This window comes from Malaclemys terrapin, chromosome 5 (genome assembly GCF_027887155.1).
Source record: "Malaclemys terrapin pileata isolate rMalTer1 chromosome 5, rMalTer1.hap1, whole genome shotgun sequence".
Taxonomy (NCBI): domain Eukaryota; kingdom Metazoa; phylum Chordata; order Testudines; family Emydidae; genus Malaclemys; species Malaclemys terrapin.
This window is the reverse complement of record NC_071509.1, coordinates 89,765,382-89,787,997: the sequence shown is the minus strand read 5'-3', so window position 1 is coordinate 89,787,997 and position 22,616 is coordinate 89,765,382. Positions and strand designations below refer to the sequence as shown.

The window sequence follows — 22,616 nt, the reverse complement described above, 5'->3', positions numbered from 1 at the left end:
CTAACAAATATAAATTAATTATAGGAAAGTGATTTGTATATTCACTACTCCTACACTTCGTTCCAACTGTGTTGAATCTTATTGCTTGTGTTGTAGTAATCTGCACCATTGACGCTGCTAGGCATAAAGCCAAGCTCTCTATAGAGCAGTTCACACCATGGCATGTGTTATTGTGATTATAAAATGTTAATTATTCAAAATATTTATATTATTAATCAAATGTTGATTCTCAGAAGTTCAGAGCCATGACTGTATTTGGCACAATTCACTGCTCAGAATTTATAGTCACTAGACTCTTAGAATTTCTGAGAAAGGAATAGTGCTGATTACTGTCACAGCTATGAATTATCAGCCAGTGAGATCACCATATTTCCTTACCCATTTCATAAAATATTTTAGTTTACCTTCACCAACAACCATGTATATTACCTCAACTAAGAAATAATGCCTAAGAAAAGATATTAACAGTTTTTATTTTGTAATTTTGTTACCCCTACCTTCTCATATCCTCCTTTATGTTCAGATTGATCAATTCCTTAGGAACATGGAAAGAAAGAGTGCTCTCAGACATCTGTTCTCGGATATGCAGCCACTTGTTGTCAGAAGTGGGAAATCTGTATAATTTACAGATTGGGTTTTTTAACACTGTAGAAGAGAAAAAATGATGGCATTGCTTAATTGTGGCTATATGTTTCTGTCAGAAGCAACTACAATTGTTTATTCCACAAATGTAAAATTACTTCTCTGTCCTCCTGTATTTCCAAACTTAAATCCAAAGATAAACGCATTATTCATTAAAAACATAGCACTCAAGGCTGCACAACCCAGTGCGGTAGATAATTACATTCTACCTAGTAAAGTAGGTATCTGGTACATTTATCATTACTGCTGCAGTAAGAATGCAAGCTCAAGCTCTCTGACACATATTCATGAGACAAAAGTAAAAAGCAACTTAACTGATGGATAAATAAACAGTGAAATCTCATGCTAAGAGCTGATAACATTATCTGTAACCATGTGCAAGGTGTGTTATTGAACTCTCAGGCTTCCATACATTTGAAAGTGAAACCATATGGGGCAGATGCAGCACATCCCAAATGATTTAGATATTATGGTATATCTTTCCCTAGCTACACATACATAAAGGTCATTAACACAAACAGGTGTTGCATATGTATTTTAAGAGGAAAATATGCCTCACTGATATGTCACTGCAGTCTAGCACCCTCCAGAACTATATGTAACAGTCTCGGGCTCAATCCTGCAAGAGCACTCTGTCCCTAATCCAGAAAAGGGATTACTCTTGTACTTAAATTCTTTGTCAGCGAGCAAGGTCTCAGCGCCTTGCATGTTTAAGCCTAAGAACAGCAGGTTTTTTCTCTCAGATCTGCTACATAGTCATATTTTCATCAAAATTGCATAATGATGCTCCATAATGAGCCTGTGCAATTCCTGTGCTCTTCTTATCTCTGACCTTGAGCCCTTTTTCTGTTCTCTACTGATTCTCCAGAAGAAGCACACAGGGGAAACCTAGAAAAGATACCTTTTCTGTTACTTCCTAGATAAGCTTACTGGGAGATAAATGTTTGTCATTAAAACACACATACACATCAGCTGCTTTTTAATTCAGAATGACTTCAGACAGCAATCTGAACCCTCCAACTCTCCATCAAGCTACTGATCTTTTCACATTACTGGTAAAAGCTGCCTTGGACCAGCCTCTCATTGATCCTGACACTCACTATTGTATAATTCAAAGAAATGCATGACCTGTGATCGCTTTGAAGAAACTGTTGCTTTTAAAAGCACATCAACAAGTGGATCTTGCAACCTACATTACAACTCACTACTGTGGGAAGCACTCCCTCCTATTATTGCCTACGTACACCGATTCATGCAGCATGAATATCACAGCTATAATAAACAAAGGCCAAACTATCAATGATTCACAAATGCACTTTAAAAAAAAATCAGACTTGTTATGAAAATAAAAAAAGGACTGAAACGAAAACAATAAAACTAGAGGATCTACATAAATGAGATGATTACTGGTAGGCAAAGTTACAGCCCACTTTATAAAGAGCCAATATTGTACATGCTCATTTTTAACAGCTCTTGTTTATTTTCAGGAACTCTCCTATTTCTTTGGTTTTGAAGAAATTCCATGAAATTACTCTTCTTCCATGTAAAACTTAAGAACTCTGAGGTATCAACCTCTTTTTTATTGATAATAAATTTACTTCTAAACTAAAATATTTAATATTAACAAAGAATAATTTAAAAAAGCAAACATAATAATCCTTAATGATGTTTAGCAGAGATGAACAGCAGCATTTTTTTGTCTATAGATCTCAAAGTACCTACACAAAAGTGATCAGGCATTGTTGTTTTAATTTTACAGATGAAGGAAACAGACATGGAGGTTAAATGACTTGTCTAAGGTCACAAAGTATTTTTTCTAGTGTCTTATCCATTGCGATAGACTTCTGGGATTCAGAAGCATATATTCAAAATATCACTTGGTTCAAACACTATGAAACATTTCCTATTTTTTCGTGACTAAGTTAATGAAAGATGTTTTATTGACAGCACTGAAGTCCTGTCTTAATCCACAGCAGTGTAAGATACCCCAATGTTCCTTAACCAAGACATTGGAGTGACAAGCTTCAGACTTGAAAGGATAATTCAATATGTATAGCTGATTCTGTTTTTGGCCCATGAGCAGAGAGCTGCCAACATGTGTCAACTCTAGTGCTTACTGTAATGTAGGAATCTGTTCACTATGAGTAGATTTCAGATGCTAACCTAGACATGAAAAGCTCTATACCATATTAGCTTTATGGGGCATCCCATCCCTGTGTAGCTTTTTGAATATCTGAAACATTTTCAAGAACCTGTAAATTTGCACTCACAACATGTAATAACTCACATTTGCCTGTGCAAATCTGTATGTGCAATAATGCCAAAAAAATTTACAAAAGGGGCCACCTTGAAAATTTGGCTCTAGGAGTTTTTCTTTTTGCATTTAACCAGAGTTTAGGCAACACAAAGACTAGTGAACAATTGTTGCTGTTGTATTGTCATCCTAGCAGTGTCTCCAATGCTGACAAATGGCTAAAACTGCTATCTGCAAGCTCAAGAGAAGCATTTCAATTGAAAACTCTGGATCATATCTTGCAAACCTTTGCTCAATATAGGAGTCCAAGTAGTCTTATTTGCAGCTTTGCCAACTCTTGTGATTTCTTTGAGAATTTTCAGATATTTGGAATGTTTCTTAAAGCCACAGCTCTTGGAGTCAGGTGATTATGTAACAATCTTGCCTTTTTTTTTTTTTTCCTTTTTGCTTTGTTTTTTTAAGTTTCTAGACCTTATGGTTATGGAGAAGACCTTAGGAAACTTTAAAGGCTGAAAGCCAGAAGACAAATTAAAAAGAATCCCAAGTTTATTATTGTTTAAATCTCATGATTTTTAAGCCAGTCTCATGATTTTGAGGGGGCGTGCCTCATGACTTTTGAATGTTTGGCCTTGGCAGTAACGCATTTAGCTTTTGTAACGTATGGAATAAAGGCTTGCTCAGTCCAAAACTCCCTACATTTATGTAGAGAGAGACTTGCTTATGTACAAACTTTCAAAGCATTTCACTGAGCAAAATGGAGAAAGTTCTCTTTTAAAAGTGCATCTATGTGTGGAAGCCAGGAAATCACTGCTATGTATTTATCAAACTGCATTTTCTGACATTCTCACTGTAAATGTAAAGATCGCAGTGTTTTCTGTTCCTTGGAAATCATTTATTTCTCCACATGTTATTCTTCAGTCCTCTCCCCCCCCCTTATAAAACTTATAAAACAAAAAGAATGAACATTATTTCTTGTTTGAACTTCTGTTCACTGTCTAATGAAGATCAAAGGAAACTACTGTCATGTTGTAAATTCTAATACTGTTGTTATTTATGGATTTTTCCCTTTAGAATAAAAGCAAGCATACGTATTATTTCAGAAAAAAATAACTTCAGTTTTGCTCATTTTTATTAGATTTTAGTTACTTTTCTCCTCTTTCATACTTTTACGTGAAAAACATGCGAGAAAATTATTTTAATTTCCAGTATTATAAATGGATAAGAGAATTTCTAATAGTATAAATGAAGTCTCGAGGTAAACATGGAATAATGATGAGGCTCTGTGAAATATGACATTCATTTTCATCACTCAATAAGGGCTTCACAACTCATTTGAGGTCTGTGAGTTTCATGTATTAAGATCCAGGCTTGAGATGAATGCCAATGTCCTACTATGCCCACTTCTTTTTTGTAAAGTTTCATAGTTTCCCTGGCATGATAAACAACTCAAGACAGAGAATCAAAAATGTATACTGTAATACACATATATAGGTACATACACAGTACAGTACTCCTGGGGGAATTCCGCACCACTGCACAATTCAGAATTTGCGCAGAATTAATGTTCCGCACAGAATTTCATATTTTCCCTGCAGAATTGGGGCTGCAGAGCTGCTGCTGTCCATTAGGGACCACTAATGGGCGCTCTGCTCGAAGTGAGCAGAGCGCCCAGCCCAGCAGGGATATAGGCTCTGCATGCTTTGGGTGCCTGGCTTGATCCGCATCAGCTCAGGGACAGGAGAGGGCCTGGGAGACCCAGCTTTGGCAAAGGGTGAGGAAGGGCAGGGCCACACTACATCTCCCGGTGGGACAGTAAAGAAGCTGAGGGAAGTAAACGTGCTGAGTGGAGGGAGGCTGCAGGTGTCTGGGCCGGGGAGAGGGGGTGGTGCCCCACGACTGGACTCTGGGAAGAGGGGGGTGACTGTTTGGGTTCAAGGGGGCCACATGTAACCCCCTCCAGCACCTCCCAGCTGGAACTGGGTTGTCATAGGGGTTTCTTTAATGCTGTACTCCTGGAAGAATCTTTTTTGTTGTTGTCTGTATTGTTGACAAACATTTTGAAATAAATTACCAAAGTAACTGAAACTGGAGTGAATATAGTGTGTTATTTTGACAAATAAAAATTGTGCTCAGAATTTTTATTTTTTTTGATGCAGAATTCCCCAAGAAGTATATACAGTGCAGTATACACACATCAGAAAGAGAGACACTGTTTACACATTTACACACAAATACATATACACCGAAAGAGAGGGAAAGTGTGAGGTATATAGAGAACATATATATGGGGGGAGAGAGACAGAGAGATTCATATAAACCCAGATATGTGGAGATGATATCTATGTAATAAATTATAGAGCCATGTGATAAACTAATTTATCATGCATCTCTGTTTCATAGGTAAAGTTCAGGTCACATTACTAATCTCTCCCAGCCCCTAATCTCCCCAAAGTAGCTTCAACTAAAAAAAAAAAAAAAAAAAAAAAAAATCAAGCAACCAGAAAAATATTTTTCATTCTCCCCCCAATATGTGGGCTTCTCCTCCTCCCCGCAAAAACAAACAAAACAAAAAAACCCTCCAGCGGCCCAGGATGGGCAAGACTCATTACTGGACCTGTAACACGTTTTTTATACATAAAAATGTTAGTTTTAAAATCTATATCTCAGAGTCATGCAGAACTACAAATAGCAGCTTTTACAGGGTTACAGATAGGCTTCCCAACTGGATTCAAAGTTCACAAGAAATATATTGTGATATTTTATATACACCTCTACCCCGATATAATGCTGTCCTTGGGAGCCAAAAAATCTTACGGCGTTATAGGTAAAACCGCATTATATCGAACTTGCTTTGATCCACCGGAGTGCGCAGCCCCGCCCCCCCCAGAGCGCTGCTTTACCGTGTTATATCCAAATTCATGTTATATCGGGTCGCGTTATATCAGGGTAGAGGTGTATAAGGAAAAGTTATTTCAAGTCATTTTTAGAGGTTTCCATGACTCCCTCTGAGACCTGAGCACTTGGTCTCATGGTAAATAAGGCTTTACGGGTTTCTAAAAAACATATTTCTATCTGTAATGTATGTGGGGCATAAAGAATACATACTGGTGTGGTATGTTTTGGGTGACCTGCATAGCTTACTTGTGTCTTTCTTACTGCTGAGAGATGTAAATTCCTACACTCAGGCTGATAACACTTTTACAGCACTCCACACCATCATGTAATATTTCTTTGTATAATGAGAAAGAGAGAGAAATGGGTTGAGCATATAAACACTTCAAACCAAAGTCTGAAGTGAGCTCCAGAGCAGATTCTGACCTCAAAATGCCCTGCCAGCAGCCCCTTCCATTTAAAATCACAGGGCTTTCAACACAATCTCAGCTAACATTGTATAAACAGTGAGAGAGGCGTACTCAGGAGTCAAATGTGTGTGCAACTATAACTACTTTATAGTCATTAACACACCACCATACATTACAAAAAACAGTGGGCCTCATCCAATGCTCACTGAAGTCAATTGGAGTCTTTCCACTGACTTCAATAGGCACTGGATAAGGCTCCAAATGTAAGAGTATTCAGCAGAGTACCACGAAGTCTAACTTTTCAGGGCCAGTTTCTGCAAATCCTTCCTCACACAAGTAGTCAACTGCACTCTACTCCAGTGAGTGAAGAAAGCTTCCAGGAGCAGGGTTTTCAGGAAAACCCCTTAAATCGCTAGTGGTTCTGAAACTCTTCAAAATTGGTATTGTTGTATAGCAGCCCATTGTTTTGGAATCAAAAAGCAATCTACTCAAAATGCATTAGAATATATACATAAAAGAATTACAAACATCTTGTTGTTTGAACTACTAAAATGCCCTTTGAACATCTTTTGTAGTTAGCTTTTATCAAACATTCAGTGTCTGTGGCTTATATAAATGCAAATGTTAAACTTCAAGTGATCATTAAATAGGGCACAACATTTTAAAAGTGCTCTGTTCAAAACCCTTGTATGCATGAGATTTTGGTGGTTTTCCCTACTTTCTCCCACTAACAGAGATAACCTAGTACTATATTATAGCCCTAATTATTTAAAGAAATTATGATGTTATAACACATACCTGCATTTAATAGAGGTAAGCTGTCTTTACCACTTATGCCTTCAGGTGCTGTACATTCACACACCAGTGCACACTACAAAAGAAAAGATGTAACACTTTGAAAGGAAACATAACCACAAATGGAATTTTTCAGAAGTTGCTGCAAAAGAAATGTAAAACAGTTAAATATGAATGGCCTTGGCCTTGGACAAAATATTTGTGATGAACTATATTTCCAACCCTACCTGTTTTGTGAAGCGATTTTATTTTTAATTACTAATTTGCATTTTCCCTGTACAATTCAGTTGTAATATTTAATAATAGGTTGTAACACTGGAGTCTCTGTACAGAAGGCAGCAAAACATGAAGGATTGTCCCAAAATGAAGTAGAAAGAACTTTCCAAAAAGGCAATAGCAGAGTAGAAAACAATTTTTGATGAGTTATAGAATTTCAAAGGAATTTCTTTCAAGGGCTACTCTCAAAATCACAGCAGGCAGGCAGGCAGCATTTAGTACAAACGCAATTTTAAATCAGGGTTGGGGGGAAAAGGTGGGAATTTTTTTTTTACTGTCCTCTTTTTGACATCTCTTTCCTCACTTGATGATTTCATCTCTTAGCACTACTTACTTTTACATAATCTTCTAAACCATTTTTAATGGCTCCTCTTCTGGCTTCACACTCATGTATAATTCTGAGCTCTAATGTTTTAAGAAAGCTATATTTTTAAATCTTGTCAACTGTTTTTTTTTTCCTTTCAAAGGCAGCACACCGGTTTCTGTTGTGTTCTTGCATTTCTTTTGGATCTAAATCCTAAACAGACAGACAGACAAAGCACATAACTATGCTTTGCATCATTCTGTTTAGTGCAGAATAAGATAGAAGGAATCCTTCCTTCACGTGTTGGAAAGACTGACAAAGTATTTTGCAGTTTCTACTGCAACAGTAAGACAGTCATAGCCTCTGGAGGCTGCTGCCACGCCCCCTTTCCACAGGAGGTGGGACAGAGGGCAAAAGGATTTATATAGCAGCAGATATTCTGCTCTCATCTCTGTCTCTTCCATAGCCTTTCCAGACGTGGCCCTATCTGCCCCCCATGCTCTCTATTGCAAGGGGAACCCCTATGTATCAAAGCTCTGTACCATGCAAGTAATTCTGCCCTTCTACACAGCACAACCACATGGGTTACATTGGCAAGAGAGTGTCTGCAGCCAAGGAGTCAGTGATTAGTATAATAAATTCTTGTTCAAGCGGACTATTTTAGTATTTTCCCCTTCTATTTTGGTCTAACCTTGCACTTAGTAAAACATTCAGGGCTTAAGAACATCAGGACAGAAATCTCTACTAATGCTAGTAATTCCTCACCCTACTCTGAATTCTGAATGGTACTAACAGCCAGATCCTCATGTGAACATCTGGTGGTAGGAGGGTTTGTGAGTGTACTGTGAAAAGGTTTGTGAGCAAGGGGGAGATGATGCCCTTTGGAGGTGGTCTGTTTTGTACCAATCAACATCCCAGATCTGGGGTTGGCTACCAGTTTCCTTCTGCCTGAATGTGCAGACTTTCAGCATACTGAATATTACACTCAGTTCAAAACTAATTGGTTGGGGGTATTTCAATATATTGATGAGGAAGTAGTGCAATTTCCTCAAAAATGTCTCTGGAATTGCACCCTCACCTGTTTGCGCACACAAACAGGAAATTGGGTAACTGTGTCTCACTTAATTTAACAAATGCATTCAAAGCCCACTGAAACTATGGCTGTAACAAGCTTACTGTGTTCTTCTGTCAACCCACCCCATCAACAAGTATTGGAACCCAGCAAGGAGAGACCAATTAATTCCTGCAGACTCACTATGGTTGATATAGCTCATTAACTGCCTCAACTAAATAACAGGGCTTGGGGACGAGGGAGTGGTCCTCTCACAGCAGAGGAATTTAAATTGTAGGGCCAAGCTGCACCAAGAGAGGAATAGCCTGGGAAGGCAGCTTGGCCTATAATTCAACTTATGTATTTTGTGCTTATTAATAAAGCTAAACCCAAGTTTTGACCCATCACAACACGAGTGCCTCATACTACATTCTGACAGCTCTCAAGTAGTGGTTAATTATGGTTGATTGAGGTTTAAATGAATACTTTTGTTCTAACAAACCAGAGGGGGAACGTTTGAGAACAGAGTATCACTTGGCACAGCTCTATGCAAATGTATTTTGAGTTGAGAGAGCTGAGCACACATATTGTACTTCATTCCAGAGCTGATTTCTCATTTAGCTTTTTTGAATAATGAGAACTTAAATCCCAGTGTGGTATTAGTAATATAGGCATCTAGCACCACTGATCATTCTAATTTAATTTGTGCAATGAGCTGACTGATTTCATACCTTTTGTCCCTGCACATCTGTTGTGATGTGGTCTACTTCCCCCACCTCTATCTCCCCCATCTTCACAAAGCTGACGTCTATGGTACCAACTGTCTTTCCACCATCAGAAGTTCTGAAACCAAAAATAATTAAAATTAAAAAGTATTCTTCGGCAGCCTCTCGTCACTTCAATATAAATATTCATGTCAGTACACATTTGCTCTTCTATTCATTTTGTAGCCGCTTTCATCTGTATTAAACTCATTTTCTACTACCATAAAGTAAATGGTAACAATAGGACGGCAATGTATTTGTCCAACACGGCTTATAACAAGGAGAACTTTGAATATATTAGTTAAAACTCTAGATGGGCAAGTGCTGTTTAAAAGAAGATTGAACTCTTCCACAAATACCATGAATGTTTTAAATGTTCTTCTGACTAGGGGCAGGTCTACACTTAAAAAGCTACAGCAGCTCTGCATGCCACCATAACACTTTAGTGAAGATGCTACTACACCGATGGGAGAGCTTCTCCCATTAGTGTAATTAATCCATCTCCACAAGAGGCAGTAGCCATGTCAACGGGAGAAGAGCTCCCATTGAAAGAACACGGTCTACACCAGGGATTAGGTCAGTATAATTACGTCGCTCGGGGGCATGGATTTTTCACACCCCTGAGTTATGCTGATGTGAGTTTGTAGTGCAGACCTGGCCTAGGGTACTTCTAAGAAAACTCTGTTACACATTGTGCCAATGCCCCATTTTATAATCTACCAATTTACTGCACACATCAATACTTTGGTTTGGGGGATTATGAACGGTGAGAAGAATGGAGGACGCACTGTTGGAGAGCTGGGTTTTAAGGAGAGGAAAGGAACTTGGAGGATGAAAAGTGAAAGACTATTTCAGGTGTAGGAGGCAGCATGGTAAGAGGCATAAAATTGCAAGCAGTTAAAAGAGAGACTGGGAGTTCCATAGTAAGATGAGCAGATTGGGAAGAGTAGAGGGAATGAGGGGGAGAAATGACCAGGGTATTTTTAGTAAAAGTCATGGACATGTCATCGACGACAAACAAAATTCAGGACCCGTGACGGTCCATGATTTTTACTAAAAATACCCAACTAAATAGTAGCCTTCATATTGCCTTCAAATACATCTCTGCAGTCATTTCACTCCCTCAGTCCCTCTACAAATCCCAATCTTGGGGCAGCTGCTGCTGCGGGGGAGAGGGGGAGGGAGGAGGAGAAGAGGCGCCCCAGGGGGCTGCCGCAGGGTGTGTGTGCGCCAGTGTCACCAGCTGCCGGGAGCCACCGGACCAGCAGCTGCTCCGGCCGCCCCAGGGACCACTGCCGGGAGACACCAGAGCAGCAGCTGCTCTGACCAACCCAGGGACTGCAGCTTGGGCAGTCAACAGGGCCAGCTGCCCGGGGACCACTCGAGCAGCAGCCAGTGCGGCTGGCCCCAAGCCCCTCCAGCAGTGGTCGGTGCGGTTGGCTGGGGGCCACCCGAGTGGCTGGCTGCAGAGCCACTCCAGCAATGGCCGGTGTGGCTGTCCGTGGGGCCACCTGAGCAGCTGCCCGCTGAGCCAGCTGCTTGGGCAGCCCTGGGGTCAGCCACACTGGCTGCTGCAGAAGTGACTGAGGTCGCAGAAAGTCACGGAATCCGTGGCTTTCCGCAATGGACACGGAGCCCTATGACTATATAGGTGAAAATGAGGAGCTTGAATTTGTTATGGTATGATAAGATATAGGAAGGCACTGGAGAAGGGGCTATATGGTTGGCATGTTAGGAGAGAATAACTTAAAAAAAAAAAAAAAACCTAGGAGCTTTTCCTTGCACCTGTACAGAGCCCCAATGACTTCAGCGGGACTTTGCGCTGTTCTCACACGTGTCCTTAATTTTACACACTATGAAGAGTCCCAAAAGAAGTCGATGGGCCTACTCAGAGTGTGGAAAGTTTAGCACATGTGTAGGTCTTTTCATGATTATGGCTTTGTTCACCGTAGTTATTTGGGATATTTTCCTGTTCCGACAATACAGTCTTAAAATGTAGTGACCTCTGTGGTTTAAGATAAATGTTTACTTATTGGTACTAGCCACTGTTATCTAAAATTGAAGACATTTAAATGTATATACTCTGACAATACAGAAATACAATTTTTTCTAACATAAGCTTTGTAAAATTGTATATAAATCTTTGTGTGGTATATATGTGGGGTGTTGTTTGCTACAAACCAAGTGCACCAAACAATAATAAAAAACAAAACATACACACAAACAAACAATCCAGCAGCTCAACACACAAGCAATCCTAGATTAACTGACAAGTGAGCAAGCAACGGGGTGGAAATTGGTAGTGAAGAATCAGGATTTCAGGTTGCCATGGATATTTATTATCAACAGTACATAAACAATTTTAAAATTTATGAAAAATAATTTGCTAGTGTCCTTTTAAAAAACAAAAGGTAACAGTAGTTTAATGGATTCATGTCAGTTCCCTCTGTCCTTTGAATTACTACAGACTACAGCTTTGACCTAATTTTTCACCTCTTTTCTCTTTCTTGTGTCACAATTGGCACAGGTAGAGCAAGCTCCAGTACTCAATAGATAAATCAATCTTTGAGGAGAAAGGGGGTATGCCATACAAACTGCTGTTGCCAGGTCATATATACCCCTTAAAACTTATGTATCACTTCAGGTGCAACTGGTAAAACACTGACAGTTCACAACAGTTTAATGCATTTTGATCAGCATGCCAAACTTCTGTCACATTACCAATTAGCCTTAAATATTTAACCAAGAATTTCAGGCCGTGATGAATTTAAGCTTTTCTGTCGCCTTGGACTGAAACTAAAATGTAAAAGTAAAAACTTATGCTCACTCTTTGTAGGAAATAAAATTTCCAGGCCAAAAAATAAACCTGCAAGCATATTTGAGAATGTATTGGTCACAACAGGTCTGATTCTACCTACAAAAGAAATGCACTTAATAGAATGAAATGAAAACACCGAGATCTTGATACTCTGGCCCACCTCCTCCCCTTTTTCATCTCCTCACAGCAAATAGAAATGTTAAATCACAATATGAAAACAAATCATATTTTTGAATGCTACAGGCACACAAATCAAAAAAGCTCTATAAATGTCCAGGGAGAAACCATCATTAGTTGTGTCAGACACTGTGAATTTAAAGTACCATTGGTACATGAGGGTTTTCAGACAGACATGCTATGCATTTAGAACTCAAACACAAAATATTAGATTAAAATCTTGCCTGGACAGAGAAAAATAAAAGAGAGAGAAATGAGGCACTAAAATAAACAAACAAGAAGTGAAAAAGACCACAGATCCCACCTATATTAGGTTAAAACAACTGATTGTTGATATTTGCTTAAGTACTAATGAATTAGTATGCTGTGTATTCTATATATGTCATACTGTGCATAGAATAGAGATATATACATACACAAACAATCAAATAAAGAAGAATTAGAGGGAATTTCCCTACTTTGGTGTGCTTTATATTGCATTTACACTAGTAGTTACAATACTAACTTGTTAATCACCAACAGTGTGCTCACAAGATACAAAATGATGACAGTCCCTGCCATAAACCACTTACAATCCAAATGACAGAAACATAGAAGATGAGATGCACCAGAAACCTACAGGAATAATCTGAGTTTCTTGCATGCACGCACACAGGGCCGGCTCCAGGCACCAGCCTACCAAGCATGTGCTTGGGGAGGCACCTGGAGGGGGGCGGCGCTCACCCGGGGAGAGCGGAGCCGCAGTGGGCTTGCTGCCCTCCCCGGGTGCTCCAGCCGGCCGGGGAGAGCGGGGCCACGGCCGGGCTCGCCGCCCTCCTCCCGGCACTCCGGCCGGTCAGGGAGAGCGGGGCTGCGGCGGGGCTCGCCGCCCTCCTCCCGGCGCTCTGGCCGCTGGGGAGAGCAGAGCCGTGGCGGGCTCGCCGGCCTCCCCCGGCGCTCCAGCCGGTCAGGGAGAGCAGGGCTCCGGCCGGGCTCTCCGCCCTCCTCTTGGTGCTCCGGCCGGCCGGGGAGAGCGGGGCCGCAGCCGGGCGCACTGCCCTCCTCCCGGCGGTCCGGCTGGTCGGGGAGAGCGGGGCTCCGGCCGGGCTCTCCGCCCTCCTCCCGGCGCTCCAGCCGGCCGGGGAGAGCGGGGCCGCAGCTGGGCTCGCCGCCCTCCCTGTGGCGCTCCGGCCAGCCGGGGAGAACGGGGCCGTGGCTGGGCTCGGCGCCCTCCCCTGCCGCGCTCCCCGCCGGGGGGAGGCTTTTTTGCCTGGCGCAGCAAGAAAGCCAGAGCCAGCCCTGCACGCACACATGCAAACACTTCTATAAAGAGGGTGAAGATCTAGCAAACCAGAATGGGGAATGCATTCCATGCTTATGGGAAAAAGGCACAGAAACAGGAATGGGAGAAGGAGATGAACAAGCCTTGGAGACTGGCAATCCTGGCTAAGTGGAGGGGACATAAAGGCAATTTGTATGAGATGAGCTCCGAGATGGACACTTGTCTTGAACATAGGTAAAAAGAAGTTTAAAATCCATGTTGGGGAGCATGGGATGTAAGTGGAGACAAAGGATGAAGTGGTCTGATCAAAGAGAAAAAAGGTAAGTTTAGTGTCTGTGTTTTGGATGGACAAGTGAAATGATAGATGTGTCAGGGACTCCAGAGATGAGAAAAGGGGGGGAATCAAGATGGGAAATAATCAGCGCATGGATGAGTGTTTTCACTTTGGGGGCAGAGAGGAAAGGTTTGGATATGCCTTTGCTGTTTCCTGTTTGGTGATATAACTCAAGAAGAGTTATTCTCTTGGGCCTGGTTAGACTAGGATTTAAAGATGTGATGTCAGCATGTGCTAACACACACTTGTAAAAGTCTAGTGGAGACCAGAAGAAAGAAACCAGCTTAGAATGTGTTAAAGGTCTTGTCTACATCAGACTCTTACCATGTTACACATGCTAACATCACACTATTAAATTCTGGTCTAGACAAAGTCTTGGTATTTTGGCCTAGCCAAAACCAGGATGTGGTGTAGATCTCACAAGAATTTCTGGACATCTGAGAGATATTTGGAAGTTGGGCTATGTAAGAAACAAGGATATATGTTGATAAGCATCTGCACTTCTGTATATTTATTCAAATTGAAACACAGAACCTATATGGAATCTCTGTAACCCCCTGGTAAAAAAGTACTACTTTTACAGACAACCACCATAACAGAGAACAATAAATAATCAAGGATTTTCAGAAGTGACCAGTGATTTGGGTTGCCTCAGTTTTAGGGTCTCCAGATTGAGACACCTTAAGGGGACCTGATTTTCAGAAAGTGCTTAGTATCCATCCAAAAATCAATGGTCACTTTTCAAAATCTTGGGCAAATAAATAACTTGCATGTGTACTGTGCCTGTCATGTTGCAGAATGAAACTTTTCAAAATGAGGGTCTAAAAAGAATAGACACAAAGAATCGTTTCACTTCCAGCTCCCTCTGGGATGAAACACAGTAACTATATGACAGCACATAGCAGTCCTAAACAAGGAGACAGAAACAGAAGTAAAACAAAAAGCTGTATCCAAGTTAAAAAAAAAAAAAAGAAAAGAAAAAAAAAGAGGCAGCAATTTTAATAAGCAATATGTGACTACCAGAGTTGAAATTTTGCAAAGACCCCATTAACACCCCAATTCTTGTGTAAGTTATGGGGATATCTTTGTCTCTTTTAACAGATAATGCTTAACAGTGTTCCTTACCACAAGGCTAGGGCTTGGCTTCACAGCTCATTCACAAAGAAGTGTGTCACTTTGGGCTTGTCTACACTAGAAAGTTTGCCATTTTAATTATACCAGTATAGTTAACTAGCAAAACCAGTTTGGGAAGCCAAATAAGCTATAGTGATTAAAAAAAATAACCCACATCCCAAACCAAAACAGCTATACTGATATAACTTTACTCGTGCAGACCAGACCTTAATGAGAACCAGAACCACTTCCTGAAATAGCCCGAGTGGTGCCAGAAACCTTTAGCTATAGAAATATTCACACAATATGTGCGCTTTCTATTTTGTGATATTGTCAGACTTTTCACTTAAATATTCTGGAGCAAAGCATTCTGAAAGCTTCAAAATTCACTTAGGATGAAGGTCACTGAACTTGTGAATTCTGTGATTCATCAGCTGCAGATATACAGATAGATCCAGTGCTGGTCTACGCTACAAAGTCAGGTCAGCTTAACTACATTGCTCAGGGCTGTGAAAAATTTCGACCCCTGGTGCATCGATCGCCACAGCATTGATCCCCGGTAAGTGGAGACATACTCTAATTCTCTGCTCATGCCACCCTTGGCTCCGTAGTAGGTCAGAGTGCCAGCTACTGATAACCAGAACACAGTGTGCCATTGCTGCATGATGGGGTAGCAGAGGGACCAGTTATGCTGACTCTACACCTGATAGGGAGTTTCTCCTCATTTGTGCTGTCAAGGCAGTGAATTTGCCCCCATAACTTTTGGAGTTGGATTTTAATTACATTTTGGTCCTGAAGACTATATCTCACCTAGGGCACTACAGAGTGCTAGAAAGGCCAAAAAAAAATGTAGGAAGACTTTTGAAATTACATCAGCATATAACCACAGTAGAATAGAGAAAATGAGGCCTGCAATGCAATGAATATGTTCAGATTACCCGAATAACGTGCATTTCCCCATACATACTGCTTTCATTTGTACTCTTCATAAAGTACTATAAACCCGAGTTAACCCTAGTGTCCCTTTTTAATCTGAAGGACCATATCTATCATTGCTTGCAGACATGGTGTTGCCTATTTAACTATTGGGTGCTCTCCAAGAGTTCTTTGAGGATTATTTGAAAACAAGTCAAATAAGGTTTTAAAACAATTGTTCTTCTGTGCTTTTAATGTAATACCGTATGATGGTGTTATATACATATGAGATGCCAACCAAGAAAAGTATATTAAGATTTTACTATTACTTGAAGGTTTGAAAACTTTAATCCATTTTGCTCCTCTACAACTTTATTGATTATTAACAAATATTTTGAATATGAAAACTCAGAACTCATAATTGGTTCCCATGGTCCTAACTTCACTAATAAAAATGGCTTAGGAACACAAAGCAAAAGAGAAGCAGACTGTGTATTTGCATAGCCTTGTAAATTATAAATGAGAAATGAGAGATTGCCTGAAAAGGAAAATGTATGACTTTCAATTGTTCCAATCTGAGAGCAAGTAGTGCAGACTAATACATAGTTCAACACAAATTCTTTTCCCACCAAAGTAATGCATTTTGAACGACATGAACACGTTTTCTTATGACAAATGTATTAATTATTTTCTTATATGAACATTGTCTTTTTTATTTGTCATGTGAAACACAAAGCCCATGTCAATCAGCTTTCTGTTTTCAAACTGTTCCATTGATGAATAAAACGTTAAAATTTAGGATAAATGAATGACACTTTTTAGAGTTCAATGTATTGACTCCTGCCACTGCTTCAATATAAGGTTACGTTTTTTATCAAAACAAGTTTTTCTCAGCTCTTCTGGAGTCCTGCCTAGTGTTTAAAGCCAAGCTGCTGTCCATCTGCCTCCTGTGGCATATCATGACAAGAAGCAGCCAGGAAATAATTTCAGAATGCAGGCTAAGTAAAATTTAGCTAGTTGAGCACAGCCTCAGATTGATCATCAAAGGGCAACAATAGTTCAAATACATTACTTTCTGTACTAATTACTGGGCAGGAAGTTACACAGCCAAATTCCTTTTCTTTCATTAAATATGTTAAATTTTGCTCAGATTCAATGCTGTCTTCATCCTCTGGCCCTCTGAACCCCAGCCTTTCCATTTCACTTCATATGTCAGAAAATAGCTGTTTTATCTCCTCTTGAAAAAAAAAGTTTGGATTTGTTCCAGCTGAATGTCAAGGGAAAAAATATAATCAAGAAGGACAAAGCAACATAGAAATCCAAGAAAAATCAATGAACAAATGAACATTTAACTACATGATAAACCCAACTGCGACCATACAACCATCAGCAGAGCCTGGGGAGCATGAAAAGATATCAACTACTATACTATTACTAGACTATCATAGAAAATTTGAAGTCTGGGTACTGTTCCCACTAGTAGAGGAGAAGGCAACATTATGGCTACATCTACACTACAGCCAGGATCGATGCTCTGAGATTGATCTACTGGTGGTCGATTTAGTGGGTCTAGTGAAGACCGGCCAAATCGACAGCAGATCACTCTTCACTCAACCCCTGTATTCTTCCCACTTCGAGAAGAGTAAGGTAAGTCGACAGGAGAGTTTCTCCCGTCGACCCCCTGCGGTGTAGACCCCACAGTAACTCAACCTAAGGTACGTCGACTCCAGTTATGATATTCATGTAGCTGGAATAGTGTAGCTTAGGTCAACTTACCGCGGTAGTGTAGATATAGGCCTGGTCTACACTGTGGGCAGGGGGGAGGGAGAATCGATCTAAGTTACGCAACTTCAGCTACATGAATAACATAGCTGAAGTTGATGTACTTAGATCGACTTACCGTGGTGTCTTCACTGTGGTGAGTCGACTGTTGCCGCTCCCCCGTCAACTCCGCCTGCGCCTCTTGTGGTGGTGGAGTATAGGAGTTGACAGGAGAGCGCTCTGGGGTCGATTTATCGCATCTAGACTAGACGCGATAAATTGACCCCCCGCTGGATCGATCGCTGCCCGCCAATCTGGCAGGTAGTGTAGACATACCCATAGCCTATGTTATAAAGGAAGTGAAACCTTGTTATGGGATTGACATTGGTAGGCCTGAACTCATCCTTCAATTAACACAATTGCAGGCATAAACCCCACACAAGACAAAAGAAGTTTTGACATTTACAACAGTTTTCTACCCCTTCGTAGCCCAGGAGCTTTGGCTGAGTATTGTTTTGGGTCAGGTGTGTGTGGGGGAGGTGGAAGGAGGCAGAATACAAAGAAACTGAGAGGAGATAAAAAAGAATGACAAAGTGGGAGAGAGAGAGCACACCAGTGAACAGGAGCGGCTGAAAGCACTGTGGCTGACCCTAGAAGAAACCTGGGAAGAGACTTTAGGATCAGAGGTGCAGGATGAAAAGAGCGCTCTTGGTAATATAAGCAAGAGCAGCTATTTGATTCCCTCTGAATTCTGAGAGACAGGACTTTGCACATTCTTTATAAACAAAACTGCATCAAAGAAATACCGGACTACAACTGATTTCTACTCCCAACTGGAACACCCACAGGACCCCAAACTTTGAGTAGCCACTTGGGTCAAAAGAGCCAACATTAGTGTCAAAGTGGGATCCAGTTTCCAAGGAGAAAAATTGTGAGCTAGTATTCCTGTTGAACCAGAATGGCGCAAATGTGGTGATGTTTGCATAAATCATAGACGTTTCAATTTCTTTTGGCTAAGACTTAAAACAGGAGCTCAACGCTCCACAAAAGAAACTAAAGCAGCATCTCGACATCCAGAAAGGGCTGAAGGTTGACTTAGGGTGGAGCTAAGCTTTGTTAGAGCAACAACTGCAAAGTGTCCAGACTGGTTGGGATGCCCAGCTGCAGGGTAGAATGGTAAGGTGCATCAAAGAGGAGACCAGCAACCTGACTGCTGCAAACCAAAAGTTTTTCCATGAAGTAGTGGAGACCAGGCAAGCTTTAGCCAACATGGGACTTGCTAACAAAGCTGAGCTGAGGCAAGGACTTAAGGAGCTGAAAATTCAGTTCCAGAAAGAAATCAAAGCCTTACAGATCACCGCTGCCGTAGGCAGATGCCTATATGAGGAATTGAGCCAGCCAGAGGACTTGGTACGACCTGACATTTATAACAGTTTTCTACCCCTTTGTAGCCCACAGAGGCCCAGAAGAGAAGAGGTTGGCCTGTCCTAGCTCTTGTGATGCAAAACCCCGCTATTTTTGAGATAACCTCCCTGGGAGGCTTATGGGCTCAATTCAACATTATAAACACTGGAATAAATTGCCTAGGGAGGTTGTGGAATCTCAATCTCTGGAGATATTTAAGAGTAGGTTAGATAAATGTCTATCAGGGATGCTCTAGACAGTATTTGGACCTGCCATGAGGGCAGGGGACTAGACTCGATGACCACTCAAGGGCCCTTGAATCTATGAATCTATGAAACTCAAATGAATGGCTGGGAAGATGGACAGAAAGCAGGGTTACTAGCAGTCAACTTGGGTGGCCCAGCTCTGATGATGCTTCAGAACTTACCCCCAGAGAAGCGACAGAGTTATCCAGACCTGGTACAGGCTCTTGACATGTGGTTTGGAGCTAGCCATGAATATGAACTAGCCAAGGCACAGCTAAGAACTAGAAGGAGAAGCAAAAAGACCACCACCTGAACTAGCAGAAGACTTGCAGAGACTTGTGCTCCTGGCATACCCAGCTACTACCAAGGCCTTCCAGAATAGAGTGACAATGGACCAATTTATAGATGTTCATTGGATTAGAACTTGCACATCAAGATCAATGAAAGAAGGCCAAAGACACTTTGACAGGCTGTGGAATTTGCCAAAGAACTTGAATCTTTGCTTGCAGTAGTTCACTGGAAGCAGCAGCTGCCACTGAAGAAGACAGAAGCTGATCACAATGAGCCCTGTATCAAATATGCATGAAGCAACAGGGTATTCTAATCTGGTTTGTGACTGCACTGAATGATAGGAATACATGATAATTTGGTTTGTAAAACAAGGCAAACTGACAAAAATGCAAAAATTAAAGATAAAAGTTATGTTAACTGCTGGTATTGTGACAAAACCGGCCACAGAAAGGAGGATTGTTAGAAATGTAATGTGGGCCAAGACAGTCTGTCTCAAGTATCTAATCAAAGCTTCTGTCCCAGTTCAGGAAATGGGGACATTGCACAAGCCGAAAGCCATCACTGAGAGTCAAAATTTGGAGATATAAAGCTCAGCCCCACAATTTTTGTTTAGATTTGGGCAGTTAGACAAAAATAATGGAAGTTCATCTATTCAGTGCATCAGAGGATCTGTGATGTGTTCAGGAATAATTGACCTGGGTTCATACATAACACTTATTAGACCGGAGATGCTAAAAAGGTTAGGGAAGAGGGTATCCAAAACTGAACTGTCTAATTGGTCTCAAATTGAGACAGTCATTGGGGCAAGGGCACCTGTCCAAAAACTGGGTTTGCAGATTGGACTTTTGAAATTTGAGCAAGAGGTCTAAGTGGCTAAAATAGTAGATGAGCTAAGAACTGTTTTGGATTTCATTACAGCTAATAACTGTAAAATTCAGCCTGTGGAAATTCCCTTTATGGCTCAGGTGAGACAAAAGGTTTGTAGGCAACTGGTTTGCAGTAAATGAACTGTCCTGCCTCCAGGGGAAGAAACCCTTATAACAGCTACATGCTACCATAGCTTTCCAGCAAGGGAAAGATGGGGAGTGGTTGAAACCTGTTTTAAGTCCCAGGGTCTCGGGGAATCTTAGCTGGTAATGGTCTTGTGGATCTGAAACAAAAACTGATCCCAGTTCGTTTGATCAAATGTTTCTGATAAACAGAAAATAGTGAAAAAGGGAACTGCAGTTGTGGAATGAGATGGTGGATCTAGTAAAAACTGATATAGAAGAAAACTACAAGGGAGAAGAGAGCGAAGGTATGCCCCGAGAGTTTCTGTTGGACTTATTCCAGTGCAGTGCTGTACATTTAAATAGGGAATAGCAGAACACTCAGACACTTTCTGGTTAGGAATCAGGTTGTACACCCAATCCAACAAAGATATAGGTTGTGCTGCACTGGCCCATCATAAGATTGATACTGGGGTAAACTGACCCATTAAACAGGCACTTTACCCTTTATCAGTGGCAAAAAGGGAAGCAGCACTACAAGCCATTGCAAAAATGGTTCACAAAGCCATAATGTGCCCTTCAATCAGTCTCTGGGCCTCATCCAAAGTTCTGGTTAAGACAAAGGATGGTTGTACCAGATTCTGTGTGGACAATCAAAAATTAAATGAAGTCACTTTAAAGGATTCTTATCCATTAATATCAATAGATGATACGCTGAACTCCATAATTGGTTCAATCTGGCTTTCCAGATTAAAAGTGAATATCAGCAAGTGGAAGTGCGTCCAAAAGATAGGGGAAAAAACTACTTTCACAGCAGGACAAGGTTTGTGGAAATTTAAAGTGATAGATTTTAGCTTGCACGATGCACCAGCCACATATGAAAGGCTAATGGAGACATGGCATATCACTTTCAGATTATCCGTTGTACCTAGATGATATCTTGGTGCATACTAAAACATTTGAGCCTGAACTAAAACATTTATATAAATAGTCTGTGATCAACTAAAGATGGCCAATTTGAAACTCATACCAAAGAAATGTTCCAAAAAGTAGTAGTCTGTTTTAGGCACACAAGTAGTGAGGAGGGAATTTCCACTACCAAAAAGAAAATTGAGGGTGTACTAAACTGGCCAACTCCCCTGACACTTACAGGTAGGCTGGCCATACATCCAGTTTTAAACTGGACAGCCCTGCTTCTAATGTTTATTCCCCAACTCATACTGAGACAAATGGGGGAGGGATAGCTCAGTGGTTTGAGCATTGGCCTGCCAAACCCAGGGTTGAGAGCTCAATTCTTGAGGGGGCCATTTAGGGATCTGGGGCAAAAATCTGTCTGGGGATTGGCCCTGCTTTGAGCAGGGGGTTGGACTAGAAGACCTCCTGAGGTCCCTTCCAACCCTAATATTCTATGATTTTGGACGTGAGGCAGTGTGCTCTTCAAAAGGCACCCCCACGTGACAGTGCATATGAGGCCTTGCCCAGGGGCCTTGGATCATGCCAGCAGGAACAGGCCCACACTGTTCCTGGAAGTACCAGAATATCTGGTACTCTGGGAATATGAGAGTGGCCTACTTACTGGTGTGCAAAATTTTACAGGACTCTGCTCCTATTATAGAGGTTCATTTGTGGATTTATCTATATTGCAAAATCACTGCACAAGTTGGGTTAGAAGGCAAAACCATTTCCGTGGTCAGCAGAAAGTAATGTAGCATTTTCAGAGTTAAAAATGCTCTGCTGACTGCTCCTATATTGTCCTATCCATGTTTCAAAACTCCATTCATACTGGACACAGATGCTAGTGCTTGGGGACAATATTAACACACAAACAAAGAACTTAAGAGGGTGGTAGTTTATTAAACTTTTACTGTAAGTTCTCCCAAGAGAAATGATTGCACCACCTGAAAAGAACTCCTAGCAGTA

General features: G+C 41.0%; 1 protein-coding gene across 2 annotated transcripts in view; it reads right to left on the bottom strand.

The window, feature by feature from the left end:
* INPP4B (inositol polyphosphate-4-phosphatase type II B) overlaps positions 1-22,616 on the bottom strand; it is a 309,880-nt gene that overhangs the window by 171,572 nt on the left and 115,692 nt on the right. For both annotated transcript variants that reach the window (XM_054031037.1, XM_054031038.1), the window contains exons 8-10: positions 9,356-9,467; positions 6,997-7,069; positions 498-645 (exon numbers count right to left, since the gene is read on the bottom strand). In XM_054031037.1, the coding sequence (XP_053887012.1) occupies positions 498-645; positions 6,997-7,069; positions 9,356-9,467 (333 nt within the window). The remainder of the gene's footprint in view (positions 1-497; positions 646-6,996; positions 7,070-9,355; positions 9,468-22,616) is intronic.